A 22,142-nucleotide genomic window follows, 5' to 3' on the forward strand; every position below is an offset into this window, starting at 1 on the left:
GGAAAAGATCCTTGTTTCGTTTTAGTCTGCTCTGTATTTTAGTGCTTTAGGAACATGTGACTCGGTCTCTCGCTCTCTTTCTCTCTTGTCTCTTGCCCTCTTGTTTGTTTTAGTGGAATGGCTCCTCATTCACTCATTCATTCATTCATTTTCTCTCCATTTGTGCTTGTAGAACACCGCCAATGGCGCTCCCCCCGGATATTTTGGCTCCATAGACATCCAGAATGCTGTAAGCAAACTAATACCCACCCACTCACACACACACACACACACACACACACACACACACACACACACACACACACACACACACACACACACACGTAGTAAATATTCATATCCAGGAGTAAAATATGCTGTATTTCATTTTAGATATATCAATTTGGAAAAAACTAAATAACATTTTTATATTTTTATCCAGACTAGAGCACAACAAAAATATGTTCTTTATACCATATTGTTATTAATGTTTCCCTTCGAAGTGGCATTTATGAATATTCAATGTGAAATGATGGGGATCGATTTCAAGTGCTCCCTGTTTGATTTCGTAGGGTAAATATCTATAAATTATGTGATCACCACTGTGATTTAGGTTCATGCACGTGTGTTTGTGTGTTTCCACTGTGTATCCGTTTACATTTGTAGTGTAGTTACAGATACTGTACAGATGTGATCATTTCCTTTTTTCCTCAGAAATAGAATATCAGAATTGAAAAATGAACGTTATATCTGTTAATTGATTAGTTGAAGAACAAGTTGGCTTTGATGAGGTTTAAGACAAATTTAGGAAACAAAATCTAAAAGATTGAGTTTTAAAGATTTTGTTCAAATTTTGCATAAGGTGGAAGACAAAAAAGAAATATTAGTCAACACTTCATTTTTGTCTTATTTTGAAATGTTTAATAGAAAATCTATATTAGTTAAATTGAGCAGTTTGTTGTCTAAAATGTGATTGGAATACAATTTCAGAATTAAATTTAAAAAAAAAAAAAAAAAAATTTTTTTACCACTATGTTTAAAATTGTGAAAAAAAAAAATAAAGTTTAGAATTTTGTATTTATTTTTAAATTGGATTCGACACAGAGTAGATTTCTTTTAACCGTGTTGATTGGAAATAGATTTTGAATTCAACTTTTTTTTTTTTTGCTCGTGCTTGTGTTTTTGCAGAACGTTCCTCAAGTTGATGCCGAGGGTTTCTGTATCAGACCAGAAGCGAATGAAAACGATATCCTTTTCCGCGCGTCTCCACACTGTTCGCACTTCGTCCAGCCCTGCGAGACACCGAGGATTTGTCGCTGTTTGTTTTTCTCTGTTCGCACCCGTCTGCAGTCTGAAGCCAAGGATAAATTAAAAAAAAAAAAACTGTGCATGATCTCTTTATCTTTCTGCTCTGGGATTTGTTGCCTTTCCTCTTCCTTAACTTTTGTTTTTCCTCCGCTCACATGCCAAAGAGAATTCCTTCTACTCGTCCAGCGACTCGGAGGACGAAGACGAGCCCAAGAAGTTCCACGTGCAGATCAAGCCCGTCCAGCCGAACAACGGCACGCACCAGCACCGAGCCAACATCGACGAGCTCAAGGCCTCCATCGGAAACATCATCCTGTCGCCCTCGACCTCGGTACTGAAAAACACACCAAACACTGAAAACCTGTTGCGGCGGAAGTCTTCCTCACCGACACTAGAGGGCAACAGGAGAATATCTAACTTAATTTATCAGCACACGTTCTCCACGGCTTCCTCCTTCTCTGAGCTCATTTTATTTACATTAGAAAGCCTCATGTTATGTCCAATTTATTTTGCTATGCCACATTGGTCTCTGATTCATTAAGGTTCCTGTTCACACACATTTCATGTTTTAGTTTTTACTCGGGGTTCAGTTTCATGTCAAACAACCTTGGGATCACTTTTTCTTCCTGTGTGTGTGTGTGTGTGTGTGTGTGTGTGTGTGTGTGTGTGTGAAGAAAAAAAAAAAAAAAGAATTCAGAAACAATTTCAGAGTTAAGTGTCTGATGTTGGCTTTTACTGCAGACTCGCACACACGCACGCACACACACACGCACGCACACACACACACACACACACACACACACACACACACACACACACACACACACACACATATACACACACACACACACACACACGCACACGCACTCAGCTCTCCCTGCAGGCACTTTAGGAAATGTTTTGCGGCAATGGCTTCACACACACACACGCACACGCACACGCACACACACGCATCCAGAGCCCAGTCTGATCCGTGACCTCAGTCATGGAGCTCCTCATTCAGCTCCTTGTCCCTCACCATCACTCAATCTCTGAATCACTCTCTGCTGCTCTATGAAAATAGCCACTGCCATTAAAATTTAAAACCACTACTGCTCGTGTGCAAACATGCGTCGTGCGTGTGTTGTTAGTGCTGCTGCTGCTGCTGTTGTTGTTGTTGTGGAAGCGGCTGAGAGGGCATGCTCGGTGTCGCGGAGGGGGCCGAGCGGGTTTCACCCGCCTCGCTCTCCGGCTGCACATTAAACGAGTGTCACCGCATCTTTCTCTCTCTCTCTCTCTCTCTCTCTCGCTCATCCTCCCTTTCTCTCCACGCTGGCTACCGTCACCGCTCACTGTTTGTGTCGTACCTCTCTTTTTTCTTTTTTTTTTTTTCTTTGTTTGCTTCAACACTTTGGCTTTTTATTGGAGCCCACTTGTCGGAGACAGGACTCTGCTGTGGTTATTTATGAATACTTTATGGGGGTAGTTGCCTAGCTTCTACAAATGTTTTCTTTTTTCCACCCGAGGAATTAATGATAAAGATAAGTTGCAAGTTTATAGAGGAGGGGCTTTTTCTTTTCAATTTAATTAAATGAGTTTTTGGGGGAAAAAAAGTTCTCATTTCAAACTTTTACTTTGTTCATTGCAGTTTGGTTCTCATCCTGATAAAAAAAAAAAAATTAAAAAAAACGGACCTTTGTTGGTGTTTATTTGCATTTAAACAGCAGCAGTCATGAGATTATATTTTCCTTCCTCTCTTTCTGTTCCAGTTTTATTATTTTGCTCCCTTTGCCTGCTTTATGTCCACAGAAAAAGTTTTGAATTAGATTTAAAACGTACATCCGAGGTGATGACGACAGTTGCATCATCTGGTGTGAATTATTGAGAGATTTCTTCTTTTTTTTTTTTGTTCTTCCTCAGTGCTCATTTTTCTGTCTTTTTCATTTCTCCTCCTGTTTGCTTCCCCCTCCACGGTGTTCCTTTTATTGAAATAGCATTGGAAGTCGTGTGTGTGTGCGCGCGCGCGCGTGTGTGTGTGTGTGTGTGTGCGTGTGTGTGTGGCCAGCAAGAGCCGTAATTGAACCCATTTGCCGCTTAGCGCCTGTGGGACTAAACCCCGGCCTCGCAGCTCTACGGTGGTTAAACGCTTTTTGCTGTGTTCCTTAAACCCATTTTTGTTTCTTTTACTCCCCCCCTTCTCATCCCTTGACGACCCCCCTCTCCCCTTTCCTCCTCCTCCTCCCTCCTAACCTTTCTTCTTGTTAGAAATAAGTTCTTCATCGAAACCGGCGGCCCCTCGAGAGTCTATCTCTCATATCTGGTGTTACGCAGCGGGATGCGGCAGATTTATGTCCGGAGGAAAAAAAAAAAAAGAAAAAGTCTCTGTGAAGGAAGTTGGTGAAGTGTTGAGGGCACGCTGTCTGTTTCTTTCTATGGGCTTACGTACACTGCTGAATTTTTCACCCTAGGTTTGATGTCTGGTATGTGTGAATGGAGAGTAATCCTGTGATTTAATGTCTTTAACTCTGAAGTGGAAAATTCCCGCTGTCATTCAGAATAATTCATAATTACAGGTTGTTTTTTTTTATATATGTATTTGGAATTGTATCAAAAAATGAGGGTTACACGTTCAAATTATGTAAAAATGGAAGAAGTTTAAGCTTCTAAAAGTTGCACAGTTTCCCCCAAAAGTGGATCTACGACCCCCTTAAATAATGCTTTTCACTTTATGAAAAAAATTTCAAAGTGTCCTGCGAACGATCACTTCATTCCTGCGCTTCTTCTTATGATTTTTAGTCCACAAAGTAAACAAAACTGGCGAGCAACAAGTTGAAACTTCATGGCGGTGGGTCGTGTACATCTTTGATTAATTAAATGTCTTGTTTTTGCTTACAGGGGCAGATGCGGAGGAACCAGTCCAGTGAGTATTTTAATTTTTTTCCTGACCTCTGTATCTCTTACGAGGAGGGGAGGGGTCGACCGTACGACTTCTCCACTGACATTTTTCTTGGCCCGACTTGTTTTTAAAGAGGTTGTGTTTTAAAAAAGGAAAAATCCAGAAACCCAGCCAAAACCAACACATCCCCCAGAAAAAGTAAATAACTGTTCTTTTCTATCAATGTGAGCTTGAGGGATAATTCTCCTCCCCCTCAGTGGTACTAATAAGATTAATTACTAAATTAGCTGTTTATATTTTCATATGTCAGAAATTATCTGGCACGGTTTTGTGAGTTTTGCTGTGTTTGTATTCCCAAAGGTGCTTGTAGAAAAAATAAGTATCGCGCTTAATGCATGTTTGAAAAAAGCTCAAAAGCCCTGACTGTTAATCCAGGAACTTCTTGCAGCTGAAACGTTGTTATAGTGAAGAGTTAGATATAGTCCCCTCAGCCCGACCGGTCGAGGCCAATGGCCACCCACCTTTTAGCCCGGTTCTGTCGGAGGTTTCTTCCTTTTAAAAGAGAGTTTTCTTTCCCGCTGTCGGAGGTTTCATTCTGCTAAAAGAGAGTTTTTACTTCCCATTGTTGGAAGTTTCTTCCCGTTAAAAGGATGTTTTTACTTCCCTCTATCTGAGGTTTCATCCTGTTAAAAGAGAGTTTTTCCTTCCCACTGTCAGGTTTCTTCCTGTTAAAAGAGGTTTTTCCTCCCTTAGAGGACAGTTTTTTCTTCCCAGTTTACGTGGGAATATTTGAATTGTTGGGTTCCTTTGTATAATGCTGTAAAGCTCTAATGTAAGGAATTCAATGTGTTAAGTGCCTTGAAATAACCTGTGTTGTCATTTGGTGCTATATATAAAATTGAATTGAATAGATCAATTTGCAGCATGGCATTGATAGATGTATACTCTACGTATGCTCAGGGCTCACAGGAGTGTCTACATTAAGCTCTAAGGCTCGGGGTCGCGGTGAGTATGTTTTCACTGCAGCAGTTAGCCTACAGTGCTACCTTCCCCTCACAGGAGCCTTTCACAGCAGCTTCTGCCTCCGGCTAACTTTACTGACACGGGGTCCTCACACTCAGCAAACTATCTTATTTTCAAGAATTTACTTACATGTATTGTTTTTAAATTCGGGTCCTCTTAGTTGTACCTCATCATCTCTGGTGCTTATGTGATGCTTCAGGTTGCCTATGTAATACTTTAGACAGGGGTATGAAATAATAAAACGATTTCTGATTTTATTTCTTGTTACAAAATCCCTCCATCCCCTGTTTTAAAGTGCACAACACAGCACAACCCTGTGTGTTAACGCTTTTGCAGTATTTGGGTAAGACATTACTTCATGAATAAAAAATAATAGGCTATAAAAAAAAAAAATATGTCTAACCTAAATCTTACTGCAGATATATTTCTATAACTTTCAATGATTGATGGTGGTTTCAATCAAAGCCTCAGTTTATGTTTGTGGTTTAAGGTGTGATGTACTTTTTCTCAGTCACGTTAAAAACCTTGGGTTGGATTTTTATTTGTATTTTTTTACTTCCTGTGAATGTGTGTCTGCCGTCGTCACTCTGCGAAGGTCTGAATATCCTGTTTGTGTTCCTCCTATTGTAGGTGATGAACTAGGAAAACCCAGAGTGCCAACATCATATGAGTGAGTATAAAACATGAAAACGTTTCTTTGTAAATCATCTGCTCAGTGTCGGTTATTATAAATGCATTTAAATTTTATAAATTTCCTGTTGTCTGTGTTCATATGTTACTCTCAATATCAAATTGAGCTTCTTTTAGCTTGAAATTCAATAAAGCTTGATTTTTTTTATTTTTTTCTCTGACAGGCTGACGAACAACGACCTTCTGTCTCTGGACCCGTTCAGCCCGACAGTCGGATCCTCCTCCTCTGTGTCATCATCGACAGGTAACACAGAAAGCCTAATTAAAGCTTAGCATCATCTTTATCCCCGTGCATCATACAGTGTAAATCAACAAAAAAAAGAACAGTAAAACAATAATTCCTTAAGATTTCAGGCCTGTTTGGAATCATCTTGTTTGCAGTCGTAATAGCAATTGAATTAATAAAACAAACTTCTCATGATTTTAATAATAAAATGTGCCAAAAGTAATTTCAGCAGCTATAGTAGAAAAAGACAGAACATAAATGGTATAAAAAAAAATTCTGTCTGATTTCATGAAAATCTGAAGGATTTCTACCTTAAGGTGTTAAAAGTAATGTAATTTTTACTCATTTACTGAGTTGAGTCTGTCATTTTTCTCTTTTTCCTGTTCTCACCATCTCTCGAAGCACTTTTTCCCTTCTCTTTCTTTTTCTGAGCTACCCACTCGAAAGCTCTTCCTCTCAGTGAAGTCCCAGATTCAGGAATTGACCCCTGAAGTCAACAATATATTCAACTTCTCCGGCCTTTTTCAATCCCAGTTTGCATTTTGTTTTTGTAAATCATGTACAGGTCAGAGTTCTTTCTTCTGTGCTTATCTTCTTATTTAAAAAAATATTTCTGGTTCTTTTTGTACTTTTTGTTTTCTGTTCAACTTCTCGTAGTCTCTACAGGTATATTTCCCTAAGATACATTTGTGTTTTTAATGCGTGTAACGTGGATCGAGTGTTTTCTCATGGCTTTACGTGCACAACACCGGTGTTTAAACAGAGTGACATTAGCACTGACCCATCGCCTAGGTTAAGCGTAATCCACAGTTAATTGGCACCTAGTTGAGGTCAGCGGGTCGGCTATAAAGCCCACTGGCACGTATGTTGTCAAACAGTGTCTCGTTACTGTCAGAGGTCTCGGCTTACAAGTCAAAAGAGCATCAAAAAGTGCCCTGATTAGGATACGCTGATGGGAATTAAGTCCCGGCTTTCAGCCTGTTAAATCTCTCCGTGTACAGTGTGGCAGCATTACCAGCTCCAAATGCACACATGACACATTGTGCAAGTCTAAGACGTATTAAAAAGATTAAGATGTAAACATGTATTTTTCTTTTGTTGTTTTAATCTGTTGATTTTGTGTTCATTGATTTTATTTTGAAGTTTTACACACGTTTCAGTTTATTTAACTTGTCTTTTTGTTTTATTACAGTGACATATATATATATATATTTTTTTTTATGTTTAAGTGACTTGATGTATTGTTTGTTTGATTTATTTAATTTTTTTGTACCTGTTCCTGTCAGACCTTGCATCTGTCTTCTTTTCAATCCCTCCATCTCCATCTTTTCTGATGAATGACTCTGACGTCTTTCTGCCAGAGGCATCAGGTAAAAATGTGTGTGACAGTAATTTAAAATGAAAACTTGGACAACATGAGACAAACCATCAACCCGCTGTTTTGCATGGTATATACTTCATGGTTTTGTACATCTTGGAGTGTTCTTTACTTTAAATGCATTTGACTTTATAGTTTAATCATCAGGATGTTCGTCTGTATGCGGTTCTAAAATCAGGGTCATCACTTTGCACATTTATTGCTAATAAGCTGATATCTTTTAGATATGCATGATATTTCTGTAAAGATTGAACATGAAAACTGTGCTTACGCAGACTTTGAGCGAGTTTTAAACTTTCCGAGAGCTACAGCCAATACAAAAATGATTCTTGAAGAGAAATATGATTATAGAAAATGAAGTCCGAACTAGCTGTATCAGCTGCTAGCTGTAAACAGGTTTAACAGACGAACAATGGAAAGGAACATCGTGTAACAATTTAAAATATACCAACTGCATTTTGAAGAATAAACAGGTAAATACATAAAGAATAAAACAAAAAGAAAAAAATTATACAGTAAAATTACCATAAAACTCGATGACAAGCACCATATTCTTCATGACTACAGTTTCCTCAGAGGGACCACCGACTCTCTGAGGACCCTGGGAGGCTGGATGGTTATTTAAGAATTTAGACACAAGTTTAACTAGCAAACATAATATAATGATCAGAACATAACTATTTTTTAAAGAATATGGCAGTGGTGAGATCCTGTACAGAAGCTGAATTGCAAGATTATGCAGTATATCGTCTCAAGAGGTTCAACTGTCACATGCTTTTTGGGACCAAGAAGTTACGCAATAACTTAATAATTCATGTTTATGCTGATCAGTTACCTTTTTTTAATAAGGTGTTATGGCTCCATGTACAAACCTAGAAATGGTGTCCGGAGAAGGAACTCGTGAAAGTTGTCAGATATTTAATGCAGAGCCCCGATCACCTCTCACTTCAAACGGTAAATGCACAAACGCAAGAAACACAACGCATGTAGGTTTTGAGCATCGCCCGGTGATCTAAAACCGAGTTAAACGACGCCTAAAGCTTGGATCCATTTGGTTTCAGAGGTTGCTGAGACAAGCAAAATTGTGTTACAATCAACCCGTCTAGTTTTTTGAGAAGTCGATCAACAAGTAACTAATTAATAACCGTTTTGATAAGCTAAATTAATATAGTCATTTCTTTGACATTTCATAGATGAAACTTAAAAAAATAACCGTCAGATGAATTGATAATAAAAGACTATTGTGGTTGCAGCACTGTTGATTATATAAGGAAATTACTTAAATGCGGCACCTCTATATTACTTTGTCAAACCACATCTGATTAATGTTGTTCAGCCACACTACTTGAAACCAGTATACCTAGTAGTATTTGCTTTCTAATACACACTGGAATGGGATTATGTGTCTAACATTCAAGTTTTGTTTTTAATTTATGAATAAAGTAATAACAATGTGCTAATTTGATCATTTTAAATCGGCTATTTCTCCCATAAAATCTTAAATTCGAGACAGTTTGAGATGAGAACTTGCTCTTAACTGCTCCAGGGATCTCTTCAGTAATTTCACTGCTGCTCCAGATGTGCGACTGATAAAGTTGACCTTCTACCCTCTGCTCTGCATTTGTCGTGTTTACCTCCTCCCTGTCAATCACGCCGCCTCCTCCAGCCGAGACGGTGCAGCAGCGGGAGCGCTCTCCTCCCCTGGCCGAGAGCCAGCAATCCAAAGACGTCTCCTCTTTCTCCTCGTCCGCATCCTCTCCCTGGGACTCACCAGAAAACCCTTTCCCGGCCCTCCAGCCCGTACCGGCGAGGGCCCAGAGCGCCCCCATCACCCGGCCCGCCGAGCCGGTCGACCCCATCAAGAGCCCGACCGCTTCCAGCCCTCCGAAGAGCGCCGACGGCTTCTCCTCCGTGTCCTGGTCCCAGAGCCAGTGGATCGCCTTCAGCGATAACTTCGCTCCGCCTCTCCGTCAGGGCTCGGGGTCGTCGGCGAAGGAGCTCCAGAGGGCGCAGTCGGGCTGCGGCAGGTCGAGCCGCCTCCTGTCGGATGAGTCTGCTGACTCGGCTGGTAGCAGAGAGGACGGCAAAACCTGTTTCACTGAGGTCTTCTCTGGGATTACAGATAGGGCGACGCCTGCAGCCCCGTCGAGCAAAATATTCAATGGTAACATTAATACTGATGTTAGAGTCGTGATTTATGCCTGAGGTTTGGAGTATTATTTTTTACATTTTGGTTTTTTTTTTCTTATTTTTTGTGCATTTATTTTGTATTTGAAATTGACAGTTGTGTTTGTGAATGTTTTCTGTTGGTTTTTTTTTTTGTTTATTTTCTTTAACCGACCGCCTGGTTTGCAATGTGTTTGAGTTTCTACTTGTGAAATTTATTTTGGAACATGCTTTACTTGTTTCCTGTCATGATTTTCCATATTTAATGTTTTGCTTTTATGGTTTTTAAACGAGAAGTCCTGATGCATGAGGAGCAACGAATGAGTTCTAACACGTTTTACACGCATGTTTGTACCTAATTTCCACTTTAACTGTCACCAACAACAAAAACCTGCATGTGTGTCTCCGTGCAGTGCCAGTCCCGAACCGACCCACGACCCCTCTGGCAGCCGGAGCCCTGGTGCCTCCGCCGCGGCCCTCCTCCAGACCCAAACTCCCCACTGGAAAGCTCACGGGAATCAATGAAATTGTGAGTCATTCGAATATCTCTACGGCTTTTATTGCAGTTCAAAGTACCTTCTAATAGCATCCCTTTACTCAGGTACGGCCTTTCAGCCCGCCCAAAACCTCGAACGCCAGCCCTTCTCCTCCCCAGACGGCACCGCTCGCCCGCGCGGAGAGCTCCTCCTCTTTGTCCTCGAACGCCTCGCTCAGCGCCGGCAACACCCCCACTGTCGGTAGGCCTGTTTAAACAACTTTATCCTCCTTTTTTTTTTTTTTCTTTTTTTCCCTTCAGCTCCTCCTCACCGACCTGTCACATACCTTTTATCTCCGCACCACCGTGTGCCGTTCTCTCTTCGCTCCTCTTCCTCCTCCTCCTCCCTCCACTCGTCTCCCTGCAGGAGCCGAGCACACCTTCGCTCTGCCGCTCTCCTCCCCCGAGCCAGAGCTGCTCTCCCTCTCTCCTCTATTTCTTCTCAGTGAGTCTCCCGAACTCGTTTCCACCCCCGCCCTACCTTACCCCACCCCACCAACCCACCCCCCCCGTCCCCCTGCTTACAAATCTTCACCTCTGCTCTAAACTGCATAAATAAACTCCCCTGAAGTCATCATCATCATCATCATCACACGTTTAGAAACTGTGACATCAATCCCTCCTCACGTTTGTGTTTTCTGGGTTTCTGTATCTCCTCCTTTTCCCTCTCTTATGCCTTTTACTTTGGCGTAAAGAGGACGATGTGTTCATAGCGAAGCTGCCTACCTTTGAGAAGCGGTGTGAGACGCCAGCAGGTACGGTTGAAGCTCGGTCTCTCCTCTGTGTGTTTAAAGCGCCGACTAACAGCAGTCTGTTGAAACGGGCTGGATGGATGAACGACCGGAGATCTTGCTTTTGCAGTGGTTGCAGTTCTCCGTCTTTGTGTGCTCTTTATTTTCAGCCCGTTTCTCACTTTCAGCTCCTAACATGACGATGATTTGCTCGTCAAAACAATAAGGCGATGAATGAGTTGACTGGTTTTACTTTTAATATTCTTATTTTGCTGTCTGAGGTTGTTCTCAGTTTTAACTAAAGCAGCCGTTACGCAAAGACCTTATTTCTGTTTATTGAGAAATAACAACACTCCTGACTTTTGAATGGCTGACCTCATGAAATACAATAATAAAATGCATCTTTTGCATGATCAAACCCTCCTGATTCTGATGTTGAGAGTCTGATCCGCAGCCGAGTCAACGCGCCTCTAAACTCTTCTCTCTCTCTCTCTCGTTCTCAGGGACGTCTCGCGGCCCCAGCCCTGTGACTCTGGCATCCCAAGATGCTTTGCCCATTGCCGTGGCCTTCACAGAATCGGTTAATGCTTACTTCAAAGGAGCTGATCCCACTAAGTGAGTCTCACATGACCTCCTGCTGCTCAAAGGGCCCCCCCGACATGGACCCGCACGCATGCACATTACTGTCTGTATTTTGTAGTTGAACTGCGACAACATATGACGTTATGAGTCGTACGCGGTCGTTGTAGCGAACCGCACTCGGCGGGCCTTCGGACGGGCGTCGTGCAGCGTGTTATCTCCCCTGCTCGCTCCGCTTGTGTGGAATGTTTTGCATTAGTCTGACACCATTCTTTCAGAGTGGATAACGCACACGGCGCAGATTATAGCGCGGGGCAGAGAAAAAACATACAGCGTTTTATTGGTTAACTGCTGTTAAATTGCTGCTGTGCAGAAGGCTTATTTTTGCAGGGATTAGCAAATGGAACATTTCATAAGCAATGCAGCGAGCGGAGACGCGGTGCGAGGTTGAGACCCACTGTGGGCCAAGACCAGCAAGACCTATAGGCTCAGACCCAGACTGAACATAGACTCCTCTCACCAGTGAAGTTGTTCAGCAGCTTGGATCGACACGAGATTATCGAAGTATACAGATATATAATTACAGACTGGCAAAAGTGGAGATGAACCAAGCACATGGAGGTAAATGCGAATGACTGAACCAGACAACAGGAATCAGTTAAATTATGACTCATAATTAGACAAATTGTGTCAAATGTAGGTTTGTTTTTTAATAATGAAATAATTGCAATTAAGCAATACTCTCTGGCTCCAGCTTCTCAAATGAGTGTATTTCATATATTTTCCATCTTGTTTATATTGAAGCAGATCTTTGGGTTCTTGGAAGTTGTGATGGGCGTTTTTGGGAAGTTTTCTGGTCTTTTTTGGACATGGAATAATCAAAGAAATTCAATATGTGTCGGAAATAAATACTAGCTCAGGATTTCCATGGCTCTTGTAAATGATTGTGGGCTTGCTTTGACGGTAGATTGTACTTGAGGATGCTTTGCAATCCTTTTTGGTGAAGATTCAGTCAACACCGTCAGAGCTGTATCCATCACTGTCACTACTGTTAGCTATAGTAGCTACAATGCTCTTCAGCTTATGATTGGCAAGTGCCGATTGATATATATTGTGATCTAATACACGGAAGTAATTGGCAAAAATGTCATGTCGTAAATCAGTCCTCACCATATTGTTACTACTGGTTATCCATGAACCTTTCGGACTGTGATGCACACGGAGCAGCGGGGAAGCTATAACCTTTGCGAATAAGTATTTCAAGTTAAGTTGCTTGATCAACATCAGCACCTGAGTTATGTAAAAAAAAAATTTTTTTTTTGACATACCTGAAACTTCTTTCTGTTCCCCAAAAATTGGACATAAAATTGTATGCGCTCTCTGCTCAAGATTTAAGTCTATGGTGAAATTGCAAAAAACACACATATACCAGTGGTCACAAAAATGCATGTAACTCAGGTGCTGGTGTTGATCAAGTGATGTAACTTGCAATACTTACTCATGAAGGTTATAGCTTCCCCCTGCTCCGTGCACATCACCGTGCTGCGCTTCATTTGTGCACAACAGGAACAGTCTCAGAAGCTTTTTTTTCACACTGCGTAATAAATTTGATTCTATGTGGTCTTAAAAAAAAAGGTCTTGAAAAGGCTTCCATTCAACGTGGTAAATCTTCCGCCTTCTGCACTCCACAGGTGCATCGTGAAGATCACCGGCGACATGACGTTTTCGTTCCCGATGGGCATCATCAAGGTGTTCACCACTAACCCCTCCCCCGCCGTCCTCACCTTCAAACTGAAGAACACCAGCAGGCTGGAGCAGATCCTCCCCAACCAACAGCTCTTATACAGGTGAGCTGTCCAGGAAAGCTCATCACCAAACAGCTCAAATACAAAACAGGCTGTTATTTCATTGCAACTGAGGAACTAAAGCAGAAGCGGATGAGTTGACGACTTGTCAGAGTCGTGGTTAAGAGAAAAGAGGGGATTTGGACCAGAGCGATACGGGCGAGAATGGAGGAAATGTAGTCTGCGTCAGCGAGAGGAAATTCAATTAGTAATCTGACATAAACCTATCATTAAGTTGTCAAGGAAGTATTTTCCAGCAGACTTTTTAACAGCCAGGTTCTTAACAGCCCATGTCTCTTCTAAAGAAAAAAAAAAAAAAACTTCACCTAACAGCTGCTTCATTCAGCACTTTAACGCATCTCCAACCTTTTTAACTTCAGGCAGTAATAACGTACATTTCATCTCACGCACAGTGCAGCTAAGACACTAAATTAGTTTTGTTCTATTTTAAAACTGTGATTTTCTCAAACAGTAATGAACAATGACATCTTTGTCTGTTTTGTTTTGTTTTTTTATGTTTCTCGCTCTGGTTCCCCTCAGTTATCCCAAGACCACATGGCTGGACTAATTGAATCAAATGGAATTCATGATTTAGTAGCTGGTTGGATATAACAGGGTCATTTTTTCCAAGCTATTGGAGCTTTACACACAAAGCCAAGAGGAGCGATGAATAATTGAGCCTCTGATTATTCCTTGTGTGTGTGTGTGTGTGTGTGTGTCTGTCTTTCTGACTGTTTTTGTCTTTAATGCAGTGATCCTTCCCAAAGTGACTCAAACTCCAAGGACTTCTGGTTCAACATGCAAGCGCTGACGTCCTACCTCAGAAAAGTCTCAGATCAGAACCCGGCAGCTTCCTACTATAACGTAGACGTCCTCAAATACCAGGTCAGTCAGTCAGCCGGCGTCGAGCCCGGAGCACCGTCCAGATAGAATAGTTTAAAGAATGTTTTTTTTTCCTCTTTTTTTTTTAAACATACTTCCCGAAGTGCTCGAGTCTGAGGAAGCAGCAGTTGGGGAGTGTGAATATGAGGCCGGGGGAGTGAAAAGGGAGGTTTTATACGCAGAAAATAATTCATTTTCAATGGGAAATATTGTACTTTTTATACCCATGTTCCAACATTAAGGAGAAATACTGTCACATTATTTTGTGTTGGAGTCTCATCCTACAGCCCTTTACAGCATTGCATGATAACATTCTTATTATATTCCAGTAGTTTGAACACTGTTTTCTGTGTCTGCAAACACAGTCTCGCAATCTCTCTGGTACCAGATAGGAATACGTTTACTACTCTTAAGTCCCGTGGTTAGCCTGGTTTAAACCTTTATCACACCTGCAGTGTGTAGCGCAGGCGTCTCCAACCAGTAGCTGGTTGAGTATGAGTGTGTTGAGTATCAATTTATAACACTATTAATATTAAACTTTATTTGTATAGAACATTTCACACAAGAAATGCAGTTCAAAGAAATGTACATGCAATGTTTCACATTAAAAACAGATATGAAAGAACATAAAAACATGTTAACATGTAATTTAAGTATATATATATGTGTGTTATTGTTTGTCTATTTGTTATTGTTCACATAAAAGAAGCTTACTCAGCCGCTTTGGGTGGAGCTCAGCTATGTGAATAAATGTTACAGGGACAATTTAATTTTGTCAAAGTAGCTCTCGGAGTTGAAACATTTGGAGACCCCTGATGTGGACACAAAGCTAAACGTCTCGGGACGCCTTTAAAACGAATTTAAAAAAGCTTGATTTTAAGCTTTACATAGGCTTATTTGCATTGTTGTAGTAGTTTATTTATATTGTATGCAAAAAAAGTAGTATTGTGCAAACTTGAAAATCCACATTGTAATTGTTATGTGGTGTGTTTGCATGACTGTGCGCACATGTCAAGGCGAGTAAGACTCGTCATTACGTACTCGATGATGAGTGATTGTATTATTTAAACAGTCAGTACTGTACATGTTCAAAAAATATCAACCAAAGTGTTTGAGATTGGAAATCCGATCAGATGTTTTATCATTTATGGATGATTTTCATATGTACATTTGTATATAGTTCTTAATAGTATCTCTTGCAAACCTTGAAATGCGGCAGCCTTTTGGCAGGCAGGGGTTAAATATATTGGATTGATCAGTGTGTTTTGCCACGCTGTCATCAAGGATCAGGCCTCATCCCTCCGGTTAGCACACAACTTTACAAACAAACTGAAAGCCGTCCTGCCGGCACGTCATCAGGCACCACGTTTTTAAGCTTCTTTTTAACAAATAACTTTGAGTTTTAGCGGATTGGGAAATATAATGAAAACGCTGAAATGTTCGCGAAAGCTCATCGAGGCGTAAAATAAACAAACAATCGAGGAATCCGCCAAGTCAGCTTAACCCGACAGCGTTTTTTGTAAACGAGAAGAATTAGTCTTTGTTCGGGGCTTCCGCTTCGGAGCATGCAGGAAGTAACAGGAGCTTTAAATGCCGTTGTGTGCTGTCCATAACTTTACCAAATATACTGGCGATGTCACTTCACTGCTCAAACTCAAAAGCAGCTTTGGTTCAATTTTAAGTTTGGACCTCTTTCCACGTGTTCAGGTGCTGTCTGACGGGATCCACTCCACTCCCCTCAACATGGCCGTGTACTGGAAGTGCACGCCGAGCACGACGGACCTGCGGGTGGACTACCGCTACAACCCGGAGTCCATGGACACGCCTGGCCCGCTCACCAACCTGCAGATCTTAGTGCCCGTGGACGGCGGAGTCACCGGCGTGCAGTCGCTGCCCAACTCCGTATGGTGAGACGCGGTGCTCTCGCAACAAACCCCTCCGACCCCCGTACGACCGTGCAGGTGGATGGTTCCTACCTTCGAATACGACCCGCAGCAGGGTTTTTCTAAACTGGAGATCCCGCTGAGGGTTTAGGCAATAAAAAAAAAAAAAGACTTGGCTCGAGAAAAGATGATTGTACGTTAAACTCACTGCTTCCTCAATGTAATGCAACCTTCATCGTCACGGCAACAGTAAATGTAGTAAAAAAAAAAAAACAAATCTCTCGAAGTCTTGCACCCGAGTCCGCTGTCGTACCGAGCCCTCCGCCCGACCTTCATCCCCCTCCACACGAGTGGAAAAAAAACAACTCATTAAATTCACATCATCTGAACTGAGTCACCTCTCCGAGACACCAGATTGTCATTATTTATGCAACCGCTCGAGGTCGCTTAAAGGTCGACCCACACCAAAGATGTGTGACGCGATGATTTGAAACCGTCTCGTCTAGTTGCTCTGGTGTAAACTGTCAGGTTTTTAAAATGCTGCAGACAAACTGCGAGTAGTTATGTCTCCACCTCAGCGACGCTCTGTCCTTAACTGCTTTAGCTTTTTTTTTTTTTGTGGCCGATGTAAATTTGTGGCGCCACAACACACGAATGAGGACAGTGATCGTGAGTGACTTGCGACAGTTGCACTTTTAGTGGTGATGAAACGACAAAAACTGACTTTGCTACGAGCCGATTGGCTGTTGAAAGACGTGAAGTGCTTTTCGTTCTAAAACTGCCCACTGGTGACTTTACAAGTTGAGTTTGCAGGCGACACCGTCAGATAGCCTTAGGCTCACACTGCTGCAATAATCTAAAACAGTTTTGGTCTTGAATGTTTGGTCTGAACCGGGTTTCATATTAAAACCGTGGGTCGTAACTAGCTGCACAAGAGACCTGTGTGGTTGCTTTCTCTTTTTGAATGAAATAGACTAGCCCTAAAGTGTTATTTCATTCTTTTAATTTAGGAATTCAGAGCAGAATAAGTGTCTTTGGAAGCTGACTGACATCTCAGAAAAATCAGAAAATGAAGGTAAGGGTTTTAATTCTCATAAAAGTCATTTTTTTTATGAACGTTTTTCTCCAAATCTTACCGTGAGAGCTGGATCGTCTCCCGGCGAGCGATTAATAGCCGTTTGCGTCCGACCTCCAGGCTCTGGGTCTCTGAGGGCCAAGTTCGACCTGTCAAGTGGTCCGTCGAACCCCTCCACTATGGCGGTGCAGTTCATGAGCGACGGGAGCACCCTGTCAGGAGTGGATATGGAGCTGCAGGGGAGCGGGTACAGACTCTCCCTCAACAAGAAGAGGTTTGCCACAGGTACGTAGTGCAGCTCGGTTCTTCTGTGTGCACCTGACACCGATCCGTTTACTGCGTCAACAACTCAAACTGCACCCCTTGTGTCTTCAGGACGTTATATGGCAGATTGCTGAGGCGACCACCCGCCACTCTGGTTCTCAATAAAAAAAAGAAAAAAAAGAAAAAGAAAGAAAAGAAAACCATGCTGGACACAAAACTTGCCACCAAGGCCTCCTGAACCTCTGGATCCATCCAAGCACAAGTGTCACAGTTTCAGCCAGGAAGCCAGAATCTCACTACGATAAAAAAAGAAAAAAAAAGAAAACAGCACTGAGTATTGAACACTGTTTAAAAAAAATAAAATAATAATAATAATGAAAGAAAACTAAGATGAGCTTTCAGGAAAATGTGTAGATATGAAGTCTAATAATGCTTTCTGATCAATCCATTTGTTTTGTATAGTCAGAAACAATTTATGAATTAGCTATAAATCTATTGTATTTGAAATCATAAAAACAAGAAGAAAAAAAAGTGCACTAACAATCTTACAGATGCTCTTTTTTTTTTTTTTTCCTCATATTCATTTTTCCACCAGCCTTATAAGGAATATAAAACAAAAAGAATCTCTGCGTGGATCTTGAATTGTAAATAATAACACTGAATATTCTGCTCGACCAGCTCTTGACTCTCAGATCAGCTCTGTTTACTGATTTCTTTTTTTTTTTCTCCTCTATTCGCTCTTTTCGATCATGTGCAATGAAGCAATGAAGGTAGAACCTGTCTTAAACAGTACTCGCACACTTATGGCACAAAGCATGGTTTTAAAAAATGATATCAAAGTGCTTTAAAAAAAAAAAAAAAAAAAGAAAGAAAAATGCAAAAAATAATCTGACCTCAGTGCCTCCTCTTGTACTGTGGAACAACAGGCAACACAAATGTTTTACCCAGATTTAAGCTACATGTCTCCGTGGTGAAATGCATCTTTGATCGTCCACTGCAGTCTGACCAGTGCGGTCTTTTAAAAAAAAAAAAAAAAAAAAACATTTTTAAGCCCGTTTTAGTCTTCGTCAAAACTTGTTCTGACTGTAAAACATTGTCAAATATTAGATAACAAAAAAAAAAAAAATCAACCCAATTTAAATTGCAGCCTTTTATATATATATATATATATATATATATATATATATATAAATACAAAAAAGAAAAAGTGGCATTTTAAAAAAAACAAATTACAAAAATGTGTTATCAATGGAGAAACGTGCCTGAATCTTAATTTTTCTCTATTCCTTTTTATATACTACAGCACAATTAACGAAAAAAAGCACCAACAAAGTGGCAGTTATGTTTATTTTTGTTTTTTACTCCTTTTATTTGGATATTGAAGGGAAACCGTCTCCTCTTTTTTCTTTTTATCCCCGCTGTCTTCCAGTAACGAGTCTGGTTCGCCTTCCGTGACAACGTTTGAACAACTCTTTTATAACGTTTTTTTGGTCTTTTTCTACTCGAAGCTCGTCGGCCTCTCGTACTCTCACCACGCAGTCGTCGGCGTAAATGAACGGCGGGCCAAATTTAATGATTGAAATGCCTTATCGCAGCCGCTCGACACCGAGTAATCCGGTGTTGCTTCCTGTGGTTAGATATTGCGACAGTACTGCCAATTGCCCTGTGATAGAGTACTAATTTGCCTGTCCTGCCTTGGCTCCAGTGCATGCTGGGATACAACACATCCAGGGTTTCAGCACATGGACAGGTGGAGAATTGCCGCGTTTCACTTCTTTGGTGCTTCGTTCTTGTCTTTTACTAATCGAGGGGTGCTGCTTTAGACGCTGGTTTACTTCTTGATGGAGTATTTTTTTATCTTCTACGGGACTTCTTTTTTTTTTTTTTTTTTTAAACATCGTCCTCATCCTGAATTTGGTTGATGTGTTTAAGGATAAATTTCCTGAAAGCTGTGATTGAAAAATTGCTGGAACTTTTCAGGGTGAGGAGTTTCATACACTGTGCATCATGTGGCCAACTGACCTCTCAGATAATTAAGTTTTCATAACGCTTTTTTTTTTTTAACTTTGTCCTCAGTACTTTAAAACATGACTTATTATAGTTTTTAACTGGTTTACACGTGATTTAGACTCCTAAATCTACTTAAGTGCCACTTAAAAACTCTTAGAAATAGAAGATGTTTTGGATTTCAGACATATTTGGCCAGCGTGAATACATGTAATCATCAGTTTTTGGTGTTTTATATGACTCTTTTAGTACCTGGTTAAAAACTCAAACCGTTAATATTAATTTAGGAGCAGACATTAATCCTAAATGGATTTAACTAACAAGCCAAATGTTTGAAGGCAGTTCAAATGAGTTTACATTAAATCCTCAAATTGTAGCACTGCATATGTGTACAGTGAGAAATCAACACGTCGCTCTGTGTTCTTTCTGAATTAATTATATTGTTGGTTTTGGTCAGACGAGGCATTTAAAAAAAAAAAAAAAAAAAGTACTCAGATTCTGTAATTGTTTTTCAGTATTAGCAAGCTGGTTCTTGCTGTCCCTTAAAAACAACAAAAAAAAACTTTCTAAATAAATCTACAGGGCTCCTTTTACGGTCACCGTCTCTACTCACTCTCTTTCTTTCTACTTTTTATTTGTTGTATTAAACAGAGTTTAAAAAGAGCAACATTGTGTAAATGAATCTCATACATTTTTGCCAATATTTCAGCCACTTTTTGTCTATTTTATGATTTCTCATTGTGCCTGTATTAAATGTGTAATATATGAATATATACAAATATATGAAAATGACTACTTTAAGTGTGTTTTTGTGTGATTTCTTTGAGCTTTATCATTGAGTGAGAGTTATTTTTTGTCGTGCTGGTGGCACGACTGTGCAAGGAACTTAGTTTATCTACCACTTTGGTCCACACTGAACTGTCCCATAACTATTGAGTGGACTGCCATGAGAGTTGGTCCTCAGAGGTGGAGCCACTGATTGATGATTCCCTGACATTTCCTGCAGTTATGCCGTTTCCTCCCATTTAAGGGAACATGAGAAAAAAAAATGGAGACGACAACCGAAGAATTGAAAAAGACGAGACAAAAAGATTTTTAGCATTTAGACTTTTTAAAATGTGGGGCACGATGGGACAGCGGTTGTTATGCTGAAAAAAATTGAGATTAAAAATACAAAACTAGGCCTTACTAACAACCACATCTGAAAACAAGATATAAACAAAAAGTCCTAATTTCCTTTTCTCTAAAAACAAAAAAAACCACCAATACAAATACAGAAGTTGTAAAGGGCACTCTAACTTACTCATCATCCACAAAACGGTGAAACCAGGTCAAGCAGACTAAACAGAGAGAAGAGAGTGAACTCTTTTTATTGAGGGCCACAGACGATGATTGGCCAACCCGAAAGTCCAAGGGAACCAATGAGCAGCCAAGGCCCGACTACACAGGTGGAAACCAATCATGTCGTTAAGCAGCTTTGATAGAAATCAGGTGCGGGGAGAGAAAGAAACGAGGAGGGAAGAAAACAAAAACAAAAACAAAAAAAAACAACACAACGGGCTCTTTGAGTCAGCCAGGCACAAAAACAGGTACCAACAACTTACACTGGACATCTCCAGTTAATTATCTCAACATGTACTTGTTGGGTCAGCACAATGTTGTTGTTTTTTTTTAACAGACATCGACGATCCCCAGTCGATATATAACCTGATCTCCCCTTAACGACCACGTACCTGAAAAACGAATTCTTCTTTATCTTTAGTGCTAACGAGCAAATATTTCCAATAATATCCCCCCCCCCCCACCACCCCGCTGCGCCTATCAGAGCTACTCGTGTGGCGGTAGCAGTGGCACCAATTATGCATTGTTACAAGTTAATTGATTCATAGATTAATTAATTTAGACATCGTTGATGGTGGTCAGATCGGGTAGGCCATATTTAAAGCTGTTTAAAATGAAGCATGTTTACATTTTTTTTTTTTTTTAACTTGACCCGAGAGATAAATTTGTGACGGCAGTTTTTCCTCAAACATTTACCGGGCAGACGCTCTTACGGTCCACCATCCTATCATATCCGCCAGAGTAGCTCGGCGACTCTACACGGCCAGGTCGTCGTATCTTTCACAGAAAGCTGTGGTCAATATAGTGTTTATTAGACAGTTTTGTGACCACGTGCTTCAGCAGCAAAAAAAAAAAATATTTTAAGAGTCAGCAGTAATATCTCTTTCCAGAAAACAAAAACAAAAAATCAACCCTGTCCTCAAAGATAATCAACAAACCTTGCGTGCACACTTTATTTGTTTTGTGTAGAGACGGTTGGATGTGCTTTAGTACAGATGTGTGCTCAGTGTAAAGGTTGAAATATTTGAACAACACACTGCATTGACCTGAACCGATATGGGATCGAAGAAAAAAAAAAAAAAAGAAAGAGATAATGCCTTAGACTGAACTGGCCTTTTAAAGCCCTCTAACCCCCCCCCCTCGCCCACACCCCCTTTAAAGATACTGATTTTACTGATGAAATATGTTTGCCTGGAAAAAGTCAAACAATTCAATATGACACGATAAAAAAAAAAAAAAAAAAATCTGTATACTGTCTTTGTGTGTGTGTGTGTGTGTGTGTGTGTGTGTGTGTGTGTGTGTGGAAATAATCCGCGTCAAAAGGTTTGTATTAAACTCTCCGTCTAAATGCGGGAT

At 40.7% G+C, this 22,142-nt stretch overlaps 1 protein-coding gene across 8 annotated transcripts in view; it reads left to right on the plus strand.

Annotated features, from left to right (window-relative positions):
- Positions 1-20,246, plus strand: part of fcho2 (FCH and mu domain containing endocytic adaptor 2) — a 47,117-nt gene extending 26,871 nt beyond the window's left edge. The window contains exons 12-31 of one of the 8 annotated variants that reach the window (XM_069168320.1): positions 173-229; positions 1,168-1,225; positions 1,443-1,618; positions 4,162-4,186; positions 5,123-5,167; positions 5,816-5,855; positions 6,040-6,119; positions 7,388-7,471; positions 9,146-9,643; positions 10,059-10,174; positions 10,247-10,382; positions 10,548-10,625; positions 10,876-10,935; positions 11,415-11,526; positions 13,182-13,337; positions 14,087-14,219; positions 15,924-16,123; positions 17,110-17,174; positions 17,295-17,459; positions 17,550-20,246. In XM_069168320.1, the coding sequence (XP_069024421.1) occupies positions 173-229; positions 1,168-1,225; positions 1,443-1,618; positions 4,162-4,186; positions 5,123-5,167; positions 5,816-5,855; positions 6,040-6,119; positions 7,388-7,471; positions 9,146-9,643; positions 10,059-10,174; positions 10,247-10,382; positions 10,548-10,625; positions 10,876-10,935; positions 11,415-11,526; positions 13,182-13,337; positions 14,087-14,219; positions 15,924-16,123; positions 17,110-17,174; positions 17,295-17,459; positions 17,550-17,572 (2,307 nt within the window). In that variant the 3' untranslated portion in view covers positions 17,573-20,246. The remainder of the gene's footprint in view (positions 1-172; positions 230-1,167; positions 1,226-1,442; positions 1,619-4,161; positions 4,187-5,122; positions 5,168-5,815; positions 5,856-6,039; positions 6,120-7,387; positions 7,472-9,145; positions 9,644-10,058; positions 10,175-10,246; positions 10,383-10,547; positions 10,626-10,875; positions 10,936-11,414; positions 11,527-13,181; positions 13,338-14,086; positions 14,220-15,923; positions 16,124-17,109; positions 17,175-17,294; positions 17,460-17,549) is intronic. The other 7 variants (XM_069168338.1, XM_069168347.1, XM_069168329.1 and 4 more) reach the window with 7 other exon arrangements.
- Positions 20,247-22,142: the final 1,896 nt, after the last annotated feature.

The sequence above is a fragment of the Embiotoca jacksoni genome, unplaced genomic scaffold, assembly GCF_022577435.1.
Source record: "Embiotoca jacksoni isolate LCO1_2020_lvr unplaced genomic scaffold, fEmbJac1.0.p SCAF_10, whole genome shotgun sequence".
Lineage (NCBI taxonomy): Eukaryota > Metazoa > Chordata > Actinopteri > Embiotocidae > Embiotoca > Embiotoca jacksoni.